Source organism: Lissotriton vulgaris, chromosome 7 (genome assembly GCF_964263255.1).
Source record: "Lissotriton vulgaris chromosome 7, aLisVul1.2, whole genome shotgun sequence".
NCBI classification, from domain to species: domain Eukaryota; kingdom Metazoa; phylum Chordata; class Amphibia; order Caudata; family Salamandridae; genus Lissotriton; species Lissotriton vulgaris.
The window spans coordinates 1605212317-1605231582 of record NC_141695.1 but is presented as its reverse complement, the minus strand read 5'-3'; the positions used below and the strand labels follow the sequence as shown (position 1 = coordinate 1605231582).

The window sequence follows — 19266 nt, the reverse complement described above, 5'->3', positions numbered from 1 at the left end:
GACATTGTGGGCTTACACTCAAAATTATAGGGAGGTCACCAACTGTACCTGTAGTGGATATGCACAATAGGCTTACCTTTATATATAGTTTATGGACACAGCCATTATATGGCTGAATAATGCAGAGCGTTTGACTCTAGAGAAGATACATGCTACAAAAGCTTTTTTGTCACTTTTGTGCTTGTGGCCGGGCCTGAATCCTCGGACTTTCATATACCCACTTGCCCTTGGGGTCGTCTAGAAGGCTCCTCCTGTCGCAACTCTACACTGCTTGCTGTGCATGTTCTCCCAGAAGACATGACTCAGTCGACCTCCATTCTTAGCTAAACTGTTCCATATAGGTTTGGTCCACTGCTGATTTCCTGCATGTGGATGGTAAAGTGTGCAAAAGCTCGCTCTGAACCCTATTGGTTATGTACATCTGTCTCTACTTCTTATCTCAAATGCTATTGCTTTATTTTTAACTTTAAGCCTGAGGGTATACAGCGTAGGTGGCAGACAGACGTCACATGAAAGCTTGGCTTGTTTTGTGCTCAGGGTCCCAAGAGTCAAGCTGAGCTAGAGCCAACCATTTGTCTTAAGTTTTCAGTGGCTTGCCCATCTCTAATTTACACTAAAGGAGACAGCTAGATATTATAGGGTACAACAGGAGGAGTTCCCATTGCATGGTTTCAAATTTACCTTTACTGCAACATGTGACCACTATCTGCACATGGAAGAAGTTTCAAGCATCCCAAAAAATCGGGCTCAAGCATTTCTGGAAGGAGAGATACTGCAAACAACTCTACCACCGCAGCTTTAAGAGTATGAAAGGGAGAACAAACAAAATGCCATAAAAGAAACAAATAGTATTGTACACTGTTAAGATGAAGACTAAGGAAAACCGCTGATACACTGAAATGCTAGAAAATGTTAATTCTCACACATTAACATAAAGTGATCTTTCTTCCTGAGGAAAGACTAAGGACAAAACAACCCAGTGAAGCCGATCATTCAGGTCTCGGTCAGACAGAACAGCTTTTCTCAGTCCGCAGCAAAAGAGTACTATCATCATGTGCCTGCGACTCACAGCTGCAATGCTCATTGCTCTAGCCCCGTGGTCTGTTTACCCTGGGAAACCCCACAAAATAACGAAGGCAAGAGTAGGCTTGTTGTGAAAGCGTCTAGACCAGCAGCTGGGTTAGTCCAACTCCTTGGTTACCTGGTGCATGACTCAATGCTTTGGTTGAACAAGTTGCCTACCATCGGTAACACTTTCTGGTCGATACTCTTATAGAACCACAAATTCCTCACCTTAAGAATAAATGCAGGCGCCAAAAGTAATTTGGCCCTCATGCCAGCAGGTCAGCTTACATGTAGAGCTGGACATAGCTTAAACCAGATTCCCACCAAAGTTTTCTTCCGGGCCTTGCTGAATGGTAGCAAAGGCTCAGGCTGCCTTCGTCTCTATTGAAGGTAAATCAATGTTTAGCACTTCTGCTGCATGTTCTATGGGCTACTGCAGAGAAGTAGGAACTCTCCACAGTGGAGAGCCTAGGTAAGGTGCTGCGCTGCCTCAGAGGAAGTGTCAAGTCCACTGGCATTCAGCAGTTCTAGATAAAGGCCAGCATAAGTACAGTAAGGGAGCAGTAGGCGACCTACCTCCTCACTGGGAGAGCCTGTGGATCTTCCATATTTATGGGGCTGCGCCCTGGAGAACTTATATGTGATCACCTGGCAGTGGCCAAATTCTGTCCCAGAACCAGGATAGGTGTCGGACAGGATCCATTGCCAGCAGAATCTGAGATTGTCAGGGCGCTTGGAACGGACTAGTTCTTCCAGGTTAGAATGACTGAATAGGCTGGTTCCAGGAAAGAGTCAGCCGAAAACACCACAGTCTGTGCAGGGGCTAAATCCACTGGTGAAAGTTTAACTGTGGGCTCCTGCAAAGGCTCTCCAGGGGAGTCTGAAACATTATGCGTAGTTGCAGCATGGCCTACCTGAATGCCTTTTTCTGCTGGGGAGTCATTGATGTCCCAGGTAACTTGGGCACACCAAGACAAGGCTCAAAATCAACTTCAAGTCGGACGATGGCGCCAGAGTGGTATCCCTTAAGTGTTGAATGTGCCCGATATGGGAAGGGCCTGTGAAAGCAGAGTTCTGCTTGGATTTCTTATGCTTGTGGCAGAACTTGATTTTGGACTGGGAGAGGACAAGGAGCAGGTCTAATTCTTAGAGTGAGACATACCTCGCTATTTGCACTCTGCAAATCATGTTTTGCTTTCAGCTCACTGATGGCCTTCGGGAGCATAAGGGTGCATTTGTTGCACAACTTTGTCTTGGCTAAACTATAGGCAGACACTGTGTAGACACTGTGTAGATCTGTTATAAACATCTGCTTCCTGCAGTTTTATCGAATTTTGAAGCCTGAGGTTTTCACAAGAGGCCATTCCCTAGCACACTACCTGAAAAAGAAGATTTTGAAGTTGGTAAAAACCCCAACATTTAAAGAGCAGAGCCCTGTATCCACGTTGAGGGGTATGGAAAGAAAGAACTGACACCCGCGTGCAGAGGTGGCACCTATATGCAGCTCTGTCAGGTCAAATCCAGAAGCAGTACAATGCCACCATGGAGTCCCAAGATGCCATCTGCCAACACATGGGACTAACTGCTCTGAAAAGGTCCGGATGCAGTATGGCGGCAGGAGATAAAAGGTGAGTAAACTGATGTTATAAGTATCACTGGAGTTTAAGAACCTGCTGAAAACCAACGAGCACTTCACTTGTGGATAGTGGACTTTGACTTCTTGTCTGACAAACCACCTTTTATGCATTATACTTCTGTGCCGTGGGGAAAAAAATGATATTCTTCAGTACTTGAAATTACAGAAAATGTCCAAAGATGAGGCTTTAGGTTATTTCAATTCCCTCATTTACCTTTTCTGGGCGAGGACCAGATTAGGGTTTGGGTTAACAAATCACAAGAAGTGCAGAAGGGAGTAAGTTGGGCATGTCCTGCTTCATTGGACAGCCACAACTGATCAACCATGGTCAAAAATATAGAGGATCCATTTATTACTAACACTTAAAAGGTTTATTTTCTTTTTTTTTTTAAATAAAACATTATGTTTAGGCACAATAATTGATTTTGACAAGCAAAGGCATTTCGGTACATCTGAATATTTACGCAATGCTTAAATATGTTAACATACCAACCCATGACAAGAAAATATTTCAGGAAATAAAATAGTTGAACTTGTTCAGTAAAAACAGAAATTGCCTTTAACTAGACCTCAGAATAATGCACAGATGAGGGCTAGAAATTATCACACCCCTTGGACAAACTGCAAATAGAAGCCTAGCACACTTGAACAGGGTAAACCACAATACATTTTTACCTTAAAACGCTTATTTTCCTCCAGTAACCTCTGCACTTCGAGTTGCAGCCTCCTATATTCATCTGTGATTTTTTTATATTCAGTATCATCCAAATTCGAGCTTACTGATTTGGACATGACCGAAGATTCTGTCTTCACTGCAGCTGTAGATGTGATTTTATTTACTTCAACATCATGCTATAATTGAAACAAAAGTAACAATGTCAGGGTAGATAAAGCAAACTATTTTCTGTTTTAGAATGGACACATTTATATTTTCCCAAAAGAATAACTTAAGAGTTTCTATATCTGAGCAATGCATTAGCGAAAGGTCTGGGTCTACTCTATACTGCTGTCTCTCGCATACCTACATCAAAGTTATTTAATTTAGCAAAATTCCAAATCAGCTACTAAATCTACAACTATTAACAGCACCCTCCACTTATCAGTGGTCTGGTGAATGGCATTAAAATACCCAGACAGTGGCTTGCTGTGTGGATATACCCTATTTTAACTTTCTCAACCACTTGCTTTTGTACAGAAGACTAGTAAGTTATTTTTTTTAGTTAGGCAACAGAACAAAAAGAATAATGGTGTACCTGTACGAATGCTAGTTTCAGATCCAAACCCAAACTGAGCAACTCAAGGGAGGGATCAAAACTTCTCCCTCATCTATGAAATGGTTGTCAATCTGTGAGGAGGCTGTCAGCTGGCCCCCTTCTACAGGAAACTTGTAAACATTTGAAGAAAAACATGTGGTTCATCTCCCAGATCACTATTATATCACAATAGTCTGTGGTATCAAAATGTGCTCACGTAATGCACAATTTCACCATCAGAAACTACCATGCATTGCATAATGAAGCGTGCAGAGGGATAACTCAGGTGTGCAGTATTCTTACAACTTGCAGTATCTAATCAACCTCTAAACCTGTTTTCGCCGCAGTCAATATTTCCAGGCCACTCATGATGAGCGTTTAAAGGAGTGTTATGTTACTAGGTATTTGCAAAGTGCACGGCTACTCATAAGAGTGTCCCAGCGCTAAAAAGACCATTTTAACACAGCACCGACTGCAACTGCCTGAAAGACTCTGTTAGCGTTGGAAAAACCATGCTTTAAGACTTCTCCTGAAGCTGAGAAGATCCTGTATCGGTCTCAGAAGACGGGAGGCTGTTCCATAATTTGGTGGCCACTATTTGAAAAGCGGGCCCCCCATGCGAGATCTATTGAACTTTGGCACCACCAACAGTTGGAGCGTTGAAGACCTCAAGGTTCTGGATGGGGCATAGTGCTTAATTCTGTTGGAAATAAACAGGGCTCCAATGTTGTGAAAGGCTTTGAAGGCCAGCACCAGGGCCTTAAAGTCCACCCGCTTCTGAGCCGGAAGCCAGTGCAGTGACTGAGTGAGGAGTCGTATGTGTCCTGAGGCTGACCATCAGGACGGCCCTGGCAGCAGCATTTTGCACTATCTGCAGGAATCCTAATAAATAATCGGGAAGGCCAAGGTATAAAACATTAGAGTAGTCCACCCTGAACTTAACCAAGGCTTGAACCACGGTTTTTCTGTGCTTAATTGCGAGTAGGTGGAGAAAGTTCCTCATCATTTTCAGAAGGCCAAAGCAGGTGGCCGCCACAGTTTGTACTTGGGACTTCATAGACATATCAGAGTCCAGTTTAACTCCAAGGTTTTTTACGGTGATGACTGGACTTGCAGGGGTGGACAGGTTTTGTGGGCACCATTCGCGCCACTCCTCTCTCGGGTTATGGCCAAAAGGAAAGATTAATTGGGAGGACAACAGAGTCAATATCAATACATTAGACATCGTCATAAGGAAAGGAATGTGACATTTATTTATCCATCCACTATACAGCAGGACTGTTTTTGCTGCCTGTTGTGATGTACCTGGCTGGTTTCCTCCCCTCCCGTTAGGTCTTCGTGATGGGGTGCCCCTTTTAGTAGGGGGCGATAGAATGAGGGCGATAGATAGTACCAAGGTGAAACACTGCATGTTACAGAAATACACTTTTTTTACATTTGAAACAACTTTATCATATTTGGGCATGATGTTTGTTGCATGATCTACTTGGCACATCTTTTGCTGGCTGATCCCACTGTCATGGTCAAGCCAAGACCCTTGAATAGGAAATTACAAAAGGGGCGGGGGTCCCAGCACAAGGGTCCCAGCACATACACCTCCCCTTAAGCTACATCCCGACTGCCTGAATATATCTAAATTCATACTTTAAATGTATCACTTTCATAAATGCCTCTCAATGCAGTGATATAATCTGAAGTATCAGGGTAAAATTCTTCCACGTTAAATAAGGAATATGCGACTTACCAGTATGCATCTGTTCTTGGCATGTAGGGCTGCTAACATTCATATCTGTTGACATTCATATCTGTGCATAGATCGCCGCCTAGTGTTGGGTCCGGATGATTGCATATTGTGGTCCTGGAAGAGTCGAAGTATCACGAGATATGTGGCTCCTACCCTGGACTGCAGTGCGCATGGGCATCCTCAGATTGTTTTTCGCCATTGTGGCAGAGATGGAGTGTGGTACAGTAAGATGTCCATGCAAGAAAGTAAGAGTAAGAATGAATGAATGCTACAGCTGCGACAGGCACCGGGGAGGCGGGTGGGCGATATGAATGTCAGCATCCCTACATGCCAAGAACAGATGCATACTGGTAAGTAGCATATTCCGTTCGAGGCATGTGGGTGCTGAATTCATATCTGTGCATAGAATGTATAGCAGTGTCTCCCTTAGCGGTGGCTACCTGTATGGTAGACCATGTGGCTGCTCTACATATTTCCTCTAGAGAAATGTTTCATAGGAAAGCCATGGATGCCCCTAGTTTACGTGTAGAATGCGCTCTTGGGGGAACTGTTAAAGTGCATTTTGCTTTTGGATAACACATTTGAATGCACTGGACTATCCATCTGGCTAACCCAGATTTTGAGATGGCGTTGCCTTTGTGTTGTGGTGAAAAGGCAACAAACAACTGTTTAGTTTTCCTAAAATCCTTAGTTCCATCAATGTAGTATAGAAGAGCTCTTTTGACATCTAGTGTATGTAGAGCCCTTTCAGGTACTGACTATGGATTTGGAAAGAACACTGGCAGTTCTATTGTTTGATTGATATGAAAATGGGATACCACTTTTGGGAAAAATGTATGGTTTGTTCTAAGGACTACCCAATTTGCATGTATTTGGATGGCTGGGTCTTGATTAGTTAGGGCTTGCAGCTCGCTAACTCTCCTAAGCGAAGTAATCGCTACAAGAAAAGCCACCTTCCATGTTAGAAATTGTAATTCACATGAATGTAACGGTTCAAAAGGTGGACCCATTAGTCTGGATAAAACGATGTTTAGGTTCCAGACAGGTGAAGGTGGGTGTTTTGGGAGGGAGGGGGGGGTGGGGGGTATTCTTTTGAGTCCTTCCATGAATGCCTTAATTGCAGGCACTCTAAACAGCGATAGATGCTGCCTGTTCTGAAGATAAGCTGCAATGGCAGCCAAGTGTATTCTTATAGATGAATAAGCTAGATTGCAACGATGGAGGTGCAAAAGATAGCAAATGATATTTTGCGTTTAAGCATCTAGTGGGTTTATGTCATTGTTACTACAGTAAATGACAAAACGCTTCCACTTTGCAGCCTAACATGCTCTTGTAGTAGGTTTTCTTGCCTCCTTGATAATGTTCATACAGTCAGGAGGTAAGTTTAGGTACCCAAACTCTAAGACTACAGGAGCCAGATTGCAAGGTTCAGTTGTTGCGGATTTGGGTGCTGTATGTCTCCATGGTTCTGAGTGAGAAGAGTGGGTGTTAGCCGCAGTCTTTGATGAGGCACCACGGAAAGTTCTAGAAAGGTTGTGTACCATGGTTGCCTCGCCCATGTTGGAGAGACTAGGATTAGTGTCAGTGAATGCTGGCGTAGTTTGCGTGCCACTAGCGGTATAAACGGTGCTGGGGGAAAAGCGTACGCAAATTTGCCTGACCAGTTCCATCCAAATCGCATTGCCCTGTGATTGCGGATGTGGAAACCTGGCAGCAAAGTACTCGCATTTTACGTTTTCCTTTGTGGCGAACAGGTCTATCTCTGGTTGCCCCCACTGTTGGAAGTATGGTTGTAGGACTGTGGGATGAATCTCCCACTCGTGTATCTGTTGGGTGTTTCTGCTGAGCAGATCCGCTATTTGGTTGTCCTTGCCTGGGAGGTGTTCAGCCATGAGAAAAATGTTTCTCTGAATGGCCCACTTCCACATGCTTTGGGCTATATGCGATAGCTGTGGAGAGTGTGTTCCTCCCTGTTTCTGTATATAGTACATTGGTCATGTTGTCCATCTGGATCAACACAGCCTTGTTGCATAAATGTACTTTGAACGCTTTCATTGCCATAAAAACTGCCATTAGCTCTAGCAAGTTGATGTGCATCTTCTTTTTCTGTGTTGTCCATAGGCCCTGCACTGTGTACTGAAGAACATGGGCTCCCCATCCTATCAGGGATGCGTCAGTCGTCAATACTATCTGTGGTATAGGCTCTTGGAACAGTCCTCCCTTGCAAAGGTTTTGTGGATTCCACCAATGCAGAGAGTTGTATGCACAACTGGTCACTAACACTAGGTCTTTTAATTGTCCTTGAGCATGGTTCCACTGCCGTGCTAAGCACTCTTGCAGCAGACGCATGTGTAGTCTTGCATGAGGGACTATGAAGATGCACGAAGCCATCATGCCTATGAGTTGCATAAAGACTCTGGCAGAGAGCGAGTTTTGGGGCTTGAATTTTTGGATTAGCAGTTGCATACTGTTGATTCTTGCAGCGTTTGGGTATGCCTTTGCTGCTAGAGTATCTATTGTAGCTCCTAGGTACTGTTGTACATGGGACGGCAGAAGATGTGATTTTGGGTAGTTCAACATGAAGCCTAGACTGTGCAGGAGGTGAATGGTGCGGGACATGTGGCTGGCACATTGCTGGGCCGACTTTGCTTGTATTAGCCAGTCATCCAGGTACGGATAGACATGAATCTGTTGTCTCCGTAAATGTGCAGCTACTGTCGCTAGGCATTTTGTGAACACCCTCGGGGCTGTTGTTACACCAAATGGAAGGACTTTGAATTGGTAATGTTGATTTTGTAACGTGAACCGTAGATACTTCCTGTGAGCAGGATGTATTGGTATATGGAAGTATGCATCTTTGAGGTCCAAAGTTGGAGGAAGTCTCCTTGTTGCAGCAGTGGTAAGACTAGTTGTAGAGTGAGCATATGGAAATGCTCTGATAAGATGTATTGATTTAGGGGCCGGAGGTCCAATATGGGTCTGAGAGACCTGTCCTTTTTGGGGATGAGGAAGTATAGTGAGTATACCCCTGTACCTTGATGTTGGAATGGTACTGGCTCTATGCCCCCTTTTTGCAGCATGCTGATGAGTTCTTGCTGCAATAAGTCTAGGTGTTCTGCAGACATAGGACGGTGTTTTGGTGGTATATTGGGTGGTGTGGAAGTTTGCTCTAGGCAATAGCCAGTTTGAATAATTTGCCTCACCCACTTGTCTGTTGTGATGTTTTGCCAGACTGGTAGGAACTGCTGTAATCGTCCCCCGACAGGTGTTGTATGGTCTAGGGGTAGCGCTAAGAAGTCACTGTTTAGTGTTGGTAGAGGACCTGGTGGTATTATTCCCTCGTCCTCTGGCTTTGTTGTTATTGCCGCGGTATCCACCTCTATTGTTTTTATTGTAGGTGGTTTGCGTATTTGCTTTATAAAGAGGTCTGCTGTGATGAGCTACCTCTTGCAGCACCTCTATAATTGGAGCGACGAAAGGAGCCCCTATGTTGTTGGGATTGTAAGGCCCCCATCGACTTAGCTGTTTCATTGTCCTTTTTCATTTTGTCTAGGATTGTATCTACAGCTGGAACAAATAAATAGTCAGGGTTTATTGGCTGATTTAATAAAGTAGACTGGACTTCGTTTTTGAAACCTGAGATGCGAAGCCAAGCATGTCTCCTGCGCATAACACTGGTGTTAATAGATCTGGCTGCTGTATCTGCCATGTCTAGGGCACATTTAATGGAGGCGTTCGTTATTAGCTTTCCCTCCTGTACTAGGTCTTCAGCCTGTTCTTTGTAAGGTTCAGGTAAATGTTTGAGAAGTGTCTCTAGGGTGTCATAATGTGCCCTGTCGTACCTAGCTAGCAGGGCTTGTGTATTGGATATTCGCCATATATTAGCTGCTTGAGCAGCTACCCTTTTCCCTGAGGCCTCCAAGATCTTAGGTTCTTTGTCAGGAGGTGGGGCTTCTCCAGTGGTCTGTGAGTTTGCACGTTTACGTGCATTGGATACCACTAAGGAATCCGAAGGCAGTTGACCCTTAATATATGTGGGGTCTACTGGAGATGGCCTGTACTTTCTTTCAATTCTGGGGTTAATGACCCGTGCCCTAGTTGTTTCTTTAAAAAGGTCACCTGCATGTTTAAGTACCCCTTTTAGCATAGGTAACGTTTTGACAGACCTTTCTGATGTGGCAAAAGTGTCAAAGAGGAAATCTTCCTCAATGGGATCTGCATGCATTTCTACATTGTGATGGAGTGCTGCCCTATCTATAAGTGCATTACAAGCAGCTGTATCCTCCGAAGGAGAAGCTTTAGCAGGGTATGCAGGTGTATCTGGAATGGGCTGAGAATCACCAGGATGTACTGGGTCTGCCCATGGTTGAGCTTGACTGTCTTGGTCAGGGTCCACTGTGTAATTGTATTCTTCATTATCCTCATAATCCACCTCTTCATCGGAGTGTGTGGGTGTATATGAGTATGTGTTTGGTTTTATAGGCTCAAATAGAATAGGTGAAGGTGCACACTTTTTTTTTGAGTGGGATGACATAAGTCTCCTTTTCAGTTTCTGGTCTGACTTCTCTTGTAGAGAGTGACCTTCCCAAAATTAGGGTCAATGTAAAGTTTTGACTGTTCTTCTGATGAGGGGTCTGGATATAAGATCTCATGCTCAGTAGTTCTTGGTTGTTTGGCCAATGTCTTTGGTTTAGTTTGTTTAGGGTCGATACCAGTGTTTGGGTCGACTGCCTTATGTTTTGATGAAATTGGTAGACCAAATTATATCGGTCCAAGAGTTTTTGTTGTTTCAACAGTCTTTTTAGGTTGTGCCTGTTTCCTTGGAGCCGATTTATCTATTGTTGCGACATTTTTTGTCGACTCGATAGTCCCCTTTTGACTTTGTTGCATCTTTGGAACCGGTGTTTTTGGACCGTGCTTTGTTGTCTCGGCTCAGGGTTTTTCTTCGGGTCGATTTTCTTTGGCTCGATCCATTTTTGTTGCACAGCCATTGGTTTGTCGATTCTCTGCTTCGGTTCGACAACCTTCTTTGTCTTGAGTCCCTTATTTGTATTGTCGACTGTCGAAGCCGATCTCTTCGGTTCGACGCCCTTTTGTTTCGGAGTGGATGTAGGTGCGCCGGGTCCGAAGACATTGTTGTCGATTCTGCTGGATCGACGTAGTTCGGTCCGAAGACTGTGTTGTCGATCAGTTTCGTTCTTGGTTCCATAACTTTTGCTTTCGATATCAACAGCTTTGGGTTACATTGAACCAATGGCTCTTTTGTAATATTCTTAGCCGAGCTGAGTCGCGGGGCTATAGAATGTGTTTCTAGATCTTGGCTAAGGCCTTCCGGCGATGCCTTGACCTGAGCCTGTGGAACCATAGAGGTGTATGTCTGGTGCGTTGTACTCACGGTTGGCCCCGATGTAGTAGGCCCCGTTATATCACTGGAGTCGTCTTCGACGGCCCTGATCCCTTGTTCGTCGTCTCCTACCTCGACGAGGTCTTCATCTTCGTCGACATAGTAGTTGGAGTCATACTCAGAGTCTTGATCCGACTGTTGATCCGAGTCTTCGGCCTCGATGAGATCTTGTTCATCGTCAAAGATATTTTCGGGCCCGTCGAACCCGAAGTGTCTTTTTTGATCGAAATTGTGCGCAGGCTAGGCAGTCGCTTTCATTATGTTCCGGAGATAAACACTTGTTACATGCAGGGTGTTTATCTATATGTGGGTATTTTGAATTACAAAGAGTGCATCTTTTGAATGGACTTCGTTCCATCGACGACCGATCTTCTTTGCGTCGAGAAGGCCTACGGCCCGATTCGACGTCCTGAGTTAGATAAAGTGTAGATTAGGTTGTCGGCACCGATCGAAACAATACATACGATTTGAAGGCCTTTTGGCCTTTAAGAAAAGTAATTTTTGATTTCGAACTTCGAGTAAGGAAAGTACATCCGAACCCAATGACGAAAAAAAACAATCTGAGGATGGAGAGGATGCCCATGCGCACTGTAGTCCAGGGGAAGAGCCACCTTTCTCGTGATACTTCAAAGACTCTTCCAGGACAACAATATGCAATCATCCGGGCCCAACACTAGGTGGCGATCAATGCACAGATATGAATTCAGCAGCCCACATGCCTCGAACATATATTTATTTAAATTTGCAGAAACTTTATCATGCCATTTGTTGCATGGCTTACTTGGCACATATTTTCTTGGCTGATGTGGTTGTCATTGTCAGGCCAGGAACCGACTGGGAAATTATGGGAGATTGGTTTACCCCATACACCCCTCCACCACCATGTATTTATACAAGAGTTGAAAGCAACTTTCCCCCACTCCTGTGTTTGCATGGGCAAGTACCATCAGGTTCTACCTGTTGAAGTGTCTGTGTATAAAGGGCGCAAACACTGTTTGCCTAGATTATTCACACAGTTATAAATCGGATGGAAACCAGCAGTACAGATGTGGCACAAATGTTATTCACGCTGGGGTGTATTTGCACCTCGGATGTCATGCATACCTCTGCTCTATAAATACGTCTGTTGTAAGCGTTGATCAGCCCTCTGAGAAGCCCCTCACGCAGCTGAGGGTGATAACAGTTTGCGTGTGCGGTGCCAGCACTTGTTTACATGCTTTAATGGGAGGGGGGCTGCAGTACAGAGGGTGTACTGATTAATTAGGTTATTAAACACGTTATTACATTTGAGAGCCGCATATAAAGACCAATGTCAATGCCTGTCTAGTTGCCTCAAATGCAGCCGCCGTGTGTGGCGTTTGCTGAACCGTGTTAAACGTCAGCCTATTGGGTGCCACAGAGACTAATCAAGTGACGTAAACAAGAGAGGAGGAGGGTACCAAACACGACAAGAGACAAGCTACCGGATTGACATGTAAACCCGGATCAACCTGTGATTAAGGTCGGCAAAAACAATTATCAGCAGTGGAATTAGAATAAGTCATGCGCTTGGAGGGCCCAAAGAGCACCTGATATGATTATTTGAGGTAAGTTGTACCTCCCTTTCTAGGTCTTGAGCTTTAGCTCTATATTCTTGGGGTAGAAATTGGAGTAATTGTTCCATTTCGTCCCAGTGTGCACGTTTGTAACTAGCTAGCAATGCTTGTGTGTTGGATATGTACTAGAAGTTTACTGCCTAAGAGCCCACCTTTTCCCTGAAGCATCAAGAAGCTTAGACTATCTGGGGGTGGAGCATCTCCTGTAGTTGGGCCTTTTGCGTGCGTTGGACACCACCAATGAATCCAATGGTAATTGTCCCCTTATGTACACTGGGTCGGATGGTGCGGACTCATTTTTTATCTACCCTAGGGGTAAGGATACATGCCCTGACATGATCATTAAACATATCTTCTACATGCCTAATCATCCCTTTGAGCATGGGATATGTGTGTGATGATTTTTGTGTACTGCTACGGGTTTCAAAGAGGAAATCCGCTTTGAGAGACTCTTTGTGGAGCTGCACCCCATGGTAATTAGCAGCCCTACCTGACAATTCAATGTAGAATACACATTCGTCTGGTGGAGAAGGCTTGGGAGGGTGTAAGTCAGGATCATTACCTGTGGGCGAGTTAGTGTTGTAGTCGTCCTATGGGTCTGCAGGTATAGACTTAATGCACAAGTTGCTTACCTTCGGTAACGATATATCTGTAAGAAACATTAGTTAGTTAGATTCCTTACCTTAGATTATCCCCAGGCGTCAGACTGGATCAGGAAAGTTTTTCTTAAGCAGTACCCCTGCGCGTCGGTAGGCGTCGTCTGCGGCTCCGCGTAAGTCATCGGCGTCCTTATCCCCGGGATGACTGAGTACTTACACAGCGCCCTCGCGCGGACGTCAGTTCTGTACATAGCTTTCCGCGCCAGGAACACAGAGCCATGCAAGAAACAGACACTGGTGCCATGAAACTAGGGCCCTCAAAGGGAGATACCTTAACCCTAGATATCGGTTCACAGAACGGAGAGGATGGGTGGGGCGGTAAGGAATCCAACGTTTCTTACAGATATATCGTTACCGAAGGTAAGTAACTTATGCATTTGAAAGAAACAGGTTAGGTAGATTCCTTACCTTAGAATAGATACCCCAGCAATACCAACCCCAGTAGTGGGCCTGCGAACCAAGACCACACCAAGATGTCCTGGAGAACCGAACGGCCAAAGAAGCCATCTCTCCAGACTTGGCTATCCAGGTAGTAGTGCTTGGCAAGCGTGTGCAGCGAGGCCCACGTAGCTGCCTGACAAATGTCCTGCAGAGGGACTCCCGACCCAGGGCAGTAGTAGCCGCCGTGGCCATAATAGAATGGGCGCGCAGCCCCACAGGAGGCTCCTTTTTAGGCAAGGAATAACAGACCTTGATGCACAAAACGACCCATGAGAGATGGTCCGCATGTGCACCGCCCATCCATTCTTAGCGCCCACGTAGCCAACAAAGAGTTGGTCGTCAACCCCGAACTGTTGTGTGCGGTTAACAGGAGAGCGCACGTTTTGGGTCCAGACAGTGGAGCCTCTCTTCCTCTTTCGAGGAATGTGGAGGCGGAAAGAAGGTGGGCAAGGTAACGGACTGGCCAATGTGAAAGGCAGTAACAACCTTAGGCAGAAAAGAAGGAGTAGTCCTCAGAACAACCTTGTCCGGATGGACAGAAAGGAAAGGAGGTTTAGAGGAAAGAGCCTGGAGCTCACTCACACTTCTGGCAGAGGTGATAGCAACCAGGAGAGCAGTTTTGAGCGTCAGAAGACGAAGAGGACAATTATGAAGTGGCTCAAAGGGAGCGCACATGAGATACGCGAGAACAAGGTTCAAGTCCCACTGAGGCATCACGAAAGGAACAGGAGGGAACGTGTGTGATGCCTTTCAAGAACCTATTCAATACAGGGGACTTGAAAAGAGAAGGCTGATCAGGAAGCCTCAAGAAGGTGGAAACAGCTTAAAGATATCCCTTGATGGTGCCCAGAACAGAGCCCTGCTGGGCCAGGGAAAGAAGAAAGAGAAGAATCTCAGAAAGAGGGGCGGAAAGGGGATCCACAGCATTTGCTGTGCACCATGCCACAAATCTATTCCACCTGCAGGCGTATACCGTTTTTGAGGAGGGACGCCTGGCTGCCATAATGACATCACAAACTTCAGGAGGCAAGTCAAATGACCTCAACTGTCGCCGCTTAATCTCCACGCATGTAAGTGGAGACTGGACAGGTTCGGGTAGAGGACCGTCCCCTGTTGCTGCTACAGAAGGTCCTCCTGAAGAGGCAGACTGATCGGGGGATCGACTGACATACTGAGTAGCTCAGGATATCAGTATCTTCGTGCCCAGTCCGGGGCCACAAGGATAACTTGGGCCCGTTCGCGCCTGATCTTCTTCAGCACTCTGGGCAGAAGCGGTATAGGAAGTAAAGGCGTACAACAGACTGCAACTCCACTCGTGACCAAAAGCGTCGCCAAGCGAGAGCCACCTTGGAAATTCCAACGTGCAGAACAGATGTCATTGAGCGTTCTCTTTGGTGGCCAAGAGATCTAACCAAGGTTCTCCAAACTGCCGAAAGAGACCTTGCGCCACGTCATCATGCCCCGGAGGCTGAGTTTGTCCGACCTGGCGTTCAGGAAACCTGCCAGGTGTTGAACCACCAGTTTGACGCCCTGGTGTCCCAGCCATGTCCAGAGGCCCAGAGCCTCCTGACAAAGGGTCCACGACCCCACCCCGCCTGGTTTGTTGCATTACCAAATGGCGGCTGTGTTGTCCGTGAACACCTGCACTACACTTCCCCGGACAGAGGGAAGGAATACCTTCAGTGCAAGTCAGATTGCCCGCAGCTCCAGAAGGTTGATATGGAGCCGGAGGCCTCTGATCTCCGCCACTCCCATGTGGCGCCCCCATCCCAGGAGGGACGCATCAGTCACCACTGTGTGCTCCGGTTTGGGAAGGAAGAGGGATCTGCCACTGACCCAATCGCGGTCCGTGAGCCACCACTGCAGCTGATTTGCAGTGCCCTCTGAGATCAGGACGTGGTTGGACAGGTTGCCCTGATGCTGTGCCCACTGGAACTTCAGGTCCCACTGCAGAGCCTGCATCCATCACCTGACATGATGCACCAGCAGGATGCAGGAGGGCATCACCCTCAGGAGCCGCAGCGTCAGCCTGACCGAAACTTGGGATAAAGGCAGAAAGATCAGAATCAGAGCCTGAATATCCTGAACCCGCTGCTCGGGAGTATAAACCCGAAACTGCGCAGAGTCCAGAACGGCTCCGATAAAGAGGAACTTCTGACAGGGTCTCACGTGTGATTGTGGCACGTTGATGGAGAACCCCAGCAAGTGCAGGAGATCGGCCGCAGTCTGGAGGTGGAAGACAACTGTCTGGGGCGAGCTTGCCTTCACCAACCAGTCGTTGAGATAGGGGAAGACTGGAACCCCTAATCTGCGCAGATGAGCTGCGACCACCGCAATCACTTTCGTGAACACCCAAGGGGCGCTGGTGAGGCTGAAAGGGAGCAGGGTAAACTGAAAGTGCTCGTGGCCTACTGTGAACCGCAAGTAGCGCCGGTGGGCCAGCAGGACGGGGGATGTGGAAATATGCATCCTGCAAGTCCAATGCAACCATCCAGTCTCCAGGGCAGCCAGGACCTGAGCTAAAGTCAGCATATTAAACTTCTCCTTCCGGAGGAAGCCGTTGACGCTCCTGAGGTCAAAGATAGGGTGCAGGCCCCCTTTGCCCTTGTTGGGAACTAGAAAGTAGTGGGAGTAGCAACCACACCCTACTTCTGACCCAGGAACGCGCTCAATGTCCCCCTTGGCCAAGAGGGCCGTAACTTCGTCTGCAGAAGTCGCAAGTGATCCCCCGACACGCGGTGGTATTGCGGTGGCATGGCTGGAGGAGTCGCCTCAAAGGGGAGGGAGTAGCCCCTTCGGACGATTTGCAGCACCCACCTGTCCGAAGTGATGGAACGCCAGTGGAGTAGGTGATGGCGTACCCTGCCCCCCACTGGCGTTGAATGGGCCTGAAAGCACGGACATGGGGGGCTTAGAGGCGGATGCTACGGGGGTGGATGTCCGCGACCGCGTTGAAGTTGGTTCTGCGGCCTGTGGCTGGACGAACGTGTGGGGGCACCCCTACCTTGGCCAACGAAAGGGACGAAAAGCAGAAGTCTGCTGGCGCTGGCCCGACAGGCCCAAGGACTGGGCTGTAGCCCTGGAGTCCTTGAAATGCTCAAGCAAACTGTCTGCCTTATTGAGTGTTCTGGACATCCCCAGAAAAATTGGCAGACCTCAGACAGGCATGGCGAAGGATCGCCACCGTTGTGGAAATCGCTCTGCCCACAGAGTCAGTGGTATCAAATCCACATCTGATGGAATATCGTGCCGCATCTCGCCCCTCAGCAAGAGCCTGGGCGAGCCATGTCCGGGCCTCCTCTGGACACTGAGGCAGCACGTCCGCAACCGTATCCCACAGAGAGTGGGTGTAACGGCCCAAAAGGCTTGCAGTATAGATCGCCACCCCAAGCTAACTGAGGAGAACAGTTTCTTTCCAAACTGGTCAAGCGTTTTGGATCCCCGATCCGGGGGAGCAGACGGAAATGCTGTCTGGGACGTAGAGGCCTGGATCACCAGACTCTCGGGGGTGGAATGTACGGACAGAAAGCAAGGGTCGCCAGGAGCCAGGCGGTGGCATTGATCCACAGGGGGCACTATGGAGGGCCTGGACCAAGTGCCCATCAGAACATCGGTGAGGGCCTCATTGAACGGCAGCATAGGCTCAGAAGAGATTACTGGCGGTTGAAGCACCTCAGTGAGGAGATTAGTCCTCACGGCCGCAGCAGGTAGCTCAAGAGCCAAGGCCTTGGCTGCCTTGCGCAACTCCATGCTATATGTAGAACCCTCCTCCGTAGCTACGGAGAGAGGAAAGATGAAACAAGTGTCCGATGAGGTGTCGAGACCACTGGCCTCCCCCAGCTCATCTGTCCAGTCCTGACTTAACTGGCACTTCTGTGCCAGAGGGTCCTCAGACCCCTCCCAGTTCTCCCCTTCATCTGGGTCCTGATAGACAGGCATAGAGGACGGAGCCGGGTCGTAGGTAAAGGCCTCACCCATCGACGTCTCAGTCTGCGCCGAGCGGCGCCGCTCCGACATCGGACCTGGACAGAAACCGGGATGGCATCGTCCGAGGACAGAACCGGGAGTGGCACCGTAGGGGTCGGTGCCAGCGGAGGAGTCGTGAGGTAGACTGGTGTCGACCCGGATCCAAGTCGCCATCGATGCCTGGGCCGAAGCGGTCGGCCGGAGCTCGAGAAGCTTACGGGACTGCTCCCGCCTAGCTTTCGAGGTCAAGGCCCGGCAGTCGGGGCACGACTTGTCGTGGTCGGCACCGAGACAGTAGAGACACTGGCGGTAAGGGTCGGTCACAGACATCAGGCAGTGACAGGTGTCCCTACCGGCATCAGGAGTAGAGTCGACTCGAAAAAGACTGTCAAAATAGACCAAAACGTTAGTCAAAAAGTGACGGGTACTAGCTCTTCCCAGATCTGCGCTTGCTGGCGCAGAAAAAAGATGAGCGGACGTCAGCGCGCGAGGGCGGCGTCAAGTACTCCGAGGACGTCATCCCGGCGATCACAACACCGACGACGGACGTGGAGCGGCAGACTATGCCTACCGACGCGCAGGGGTACAGCTGCCGAAAAACTTTCTGGATCCAGTGTGATGCCTGGGGATATTCTAAGGTATGGAATCTAACGTGTTTCTTTCAGATTATCGTCATCCCAATTGTCATCCCAATCATCCTGATTGTCAAGTGTATGTGGTGGTGAATGCTCAGGTGAAGTCGACACGGGTAGAAACTAAGGAGAAGGGGGTAATGGAAGAGGAGGGGAAGGGTTAGTTCCAACAGTTCTCTTCTTCAAAGGAATGTGATATTCCTCTTCTGCATCAGTCCTTTTTAGAGTCACTTTTGTCGTAATATCTCCAGTCTGAGGATTAATATACAAAACCTTCTGTTTCGGGTCCGGTTTATTGAGCGGATCGTCGAAACAGTGCTTTTTGGTGACTTCAGTGCATCTGGCTGTTTCAGCGCCAAAGGTTTCAATGCTGACATTTTAGGTGTTGGTGTCTTCGGATCCAAAGAGTGTTTTGGTGCAGAGTAATGTGGCTCAGATCCAGACATTGTCTGCGATGCCTAAGGTCTCGGCACCCATCAGAAGCGTGGATTCGGAGCCGACCGGGGAGCAGGTTGGTCCAGAGCCTTCTTTTTCAGTTGAGATGGATGTTGGGGCGAGGAAGATTCTGTACTTACGCTGTTCATGCGGGATGTCTTCATCCTGTTCGGAGCCGTTCTCAGAAATAGATATCGGTTCCTGTTCCTCCCCTGCCCCAATAGAGTCGCCGGCTTCTTCATCCGATTGAGGTCTGAAGAGGTCCGGAATAAAAACTGTGTGTTAACACTGCATGTCGGGATGTTGAGCCCGACGGTCGCGGAGCTTCTTCTTGGAGCGGAAAGCCTGCCACATGTCACAGTCCTGTTCTCTGTGCTCTGGGGCAAGCACAGGTTACACACTCCATCTGAGTTGGGGCGCGGTAATTAGTGTGGCA

General features: G+C 47.7%; 1 protein-coding gene across 1 annotated transcript in view; it reads right to left on the bottom strand.

The window, feature by feature from the left end:
* The window catches only part of VAPB (VAMP associated protein B and C), a 164582-nt gene that overhangs the window by 19889 nt on the left and 125427 nt on the right, over positions 1 to 19266 (bottom strand). The window contains exon 5 of the mRNA XM_086932525.1: positions 3377 to 3553. Within this exon, the coding sequence (XP_086788651.1) occupies positions 3377 to 3553 (177 nt within the window). The remainder of the gene's footprint in view (positions 1 to 3376; positions 3554 to 19266) is intronic.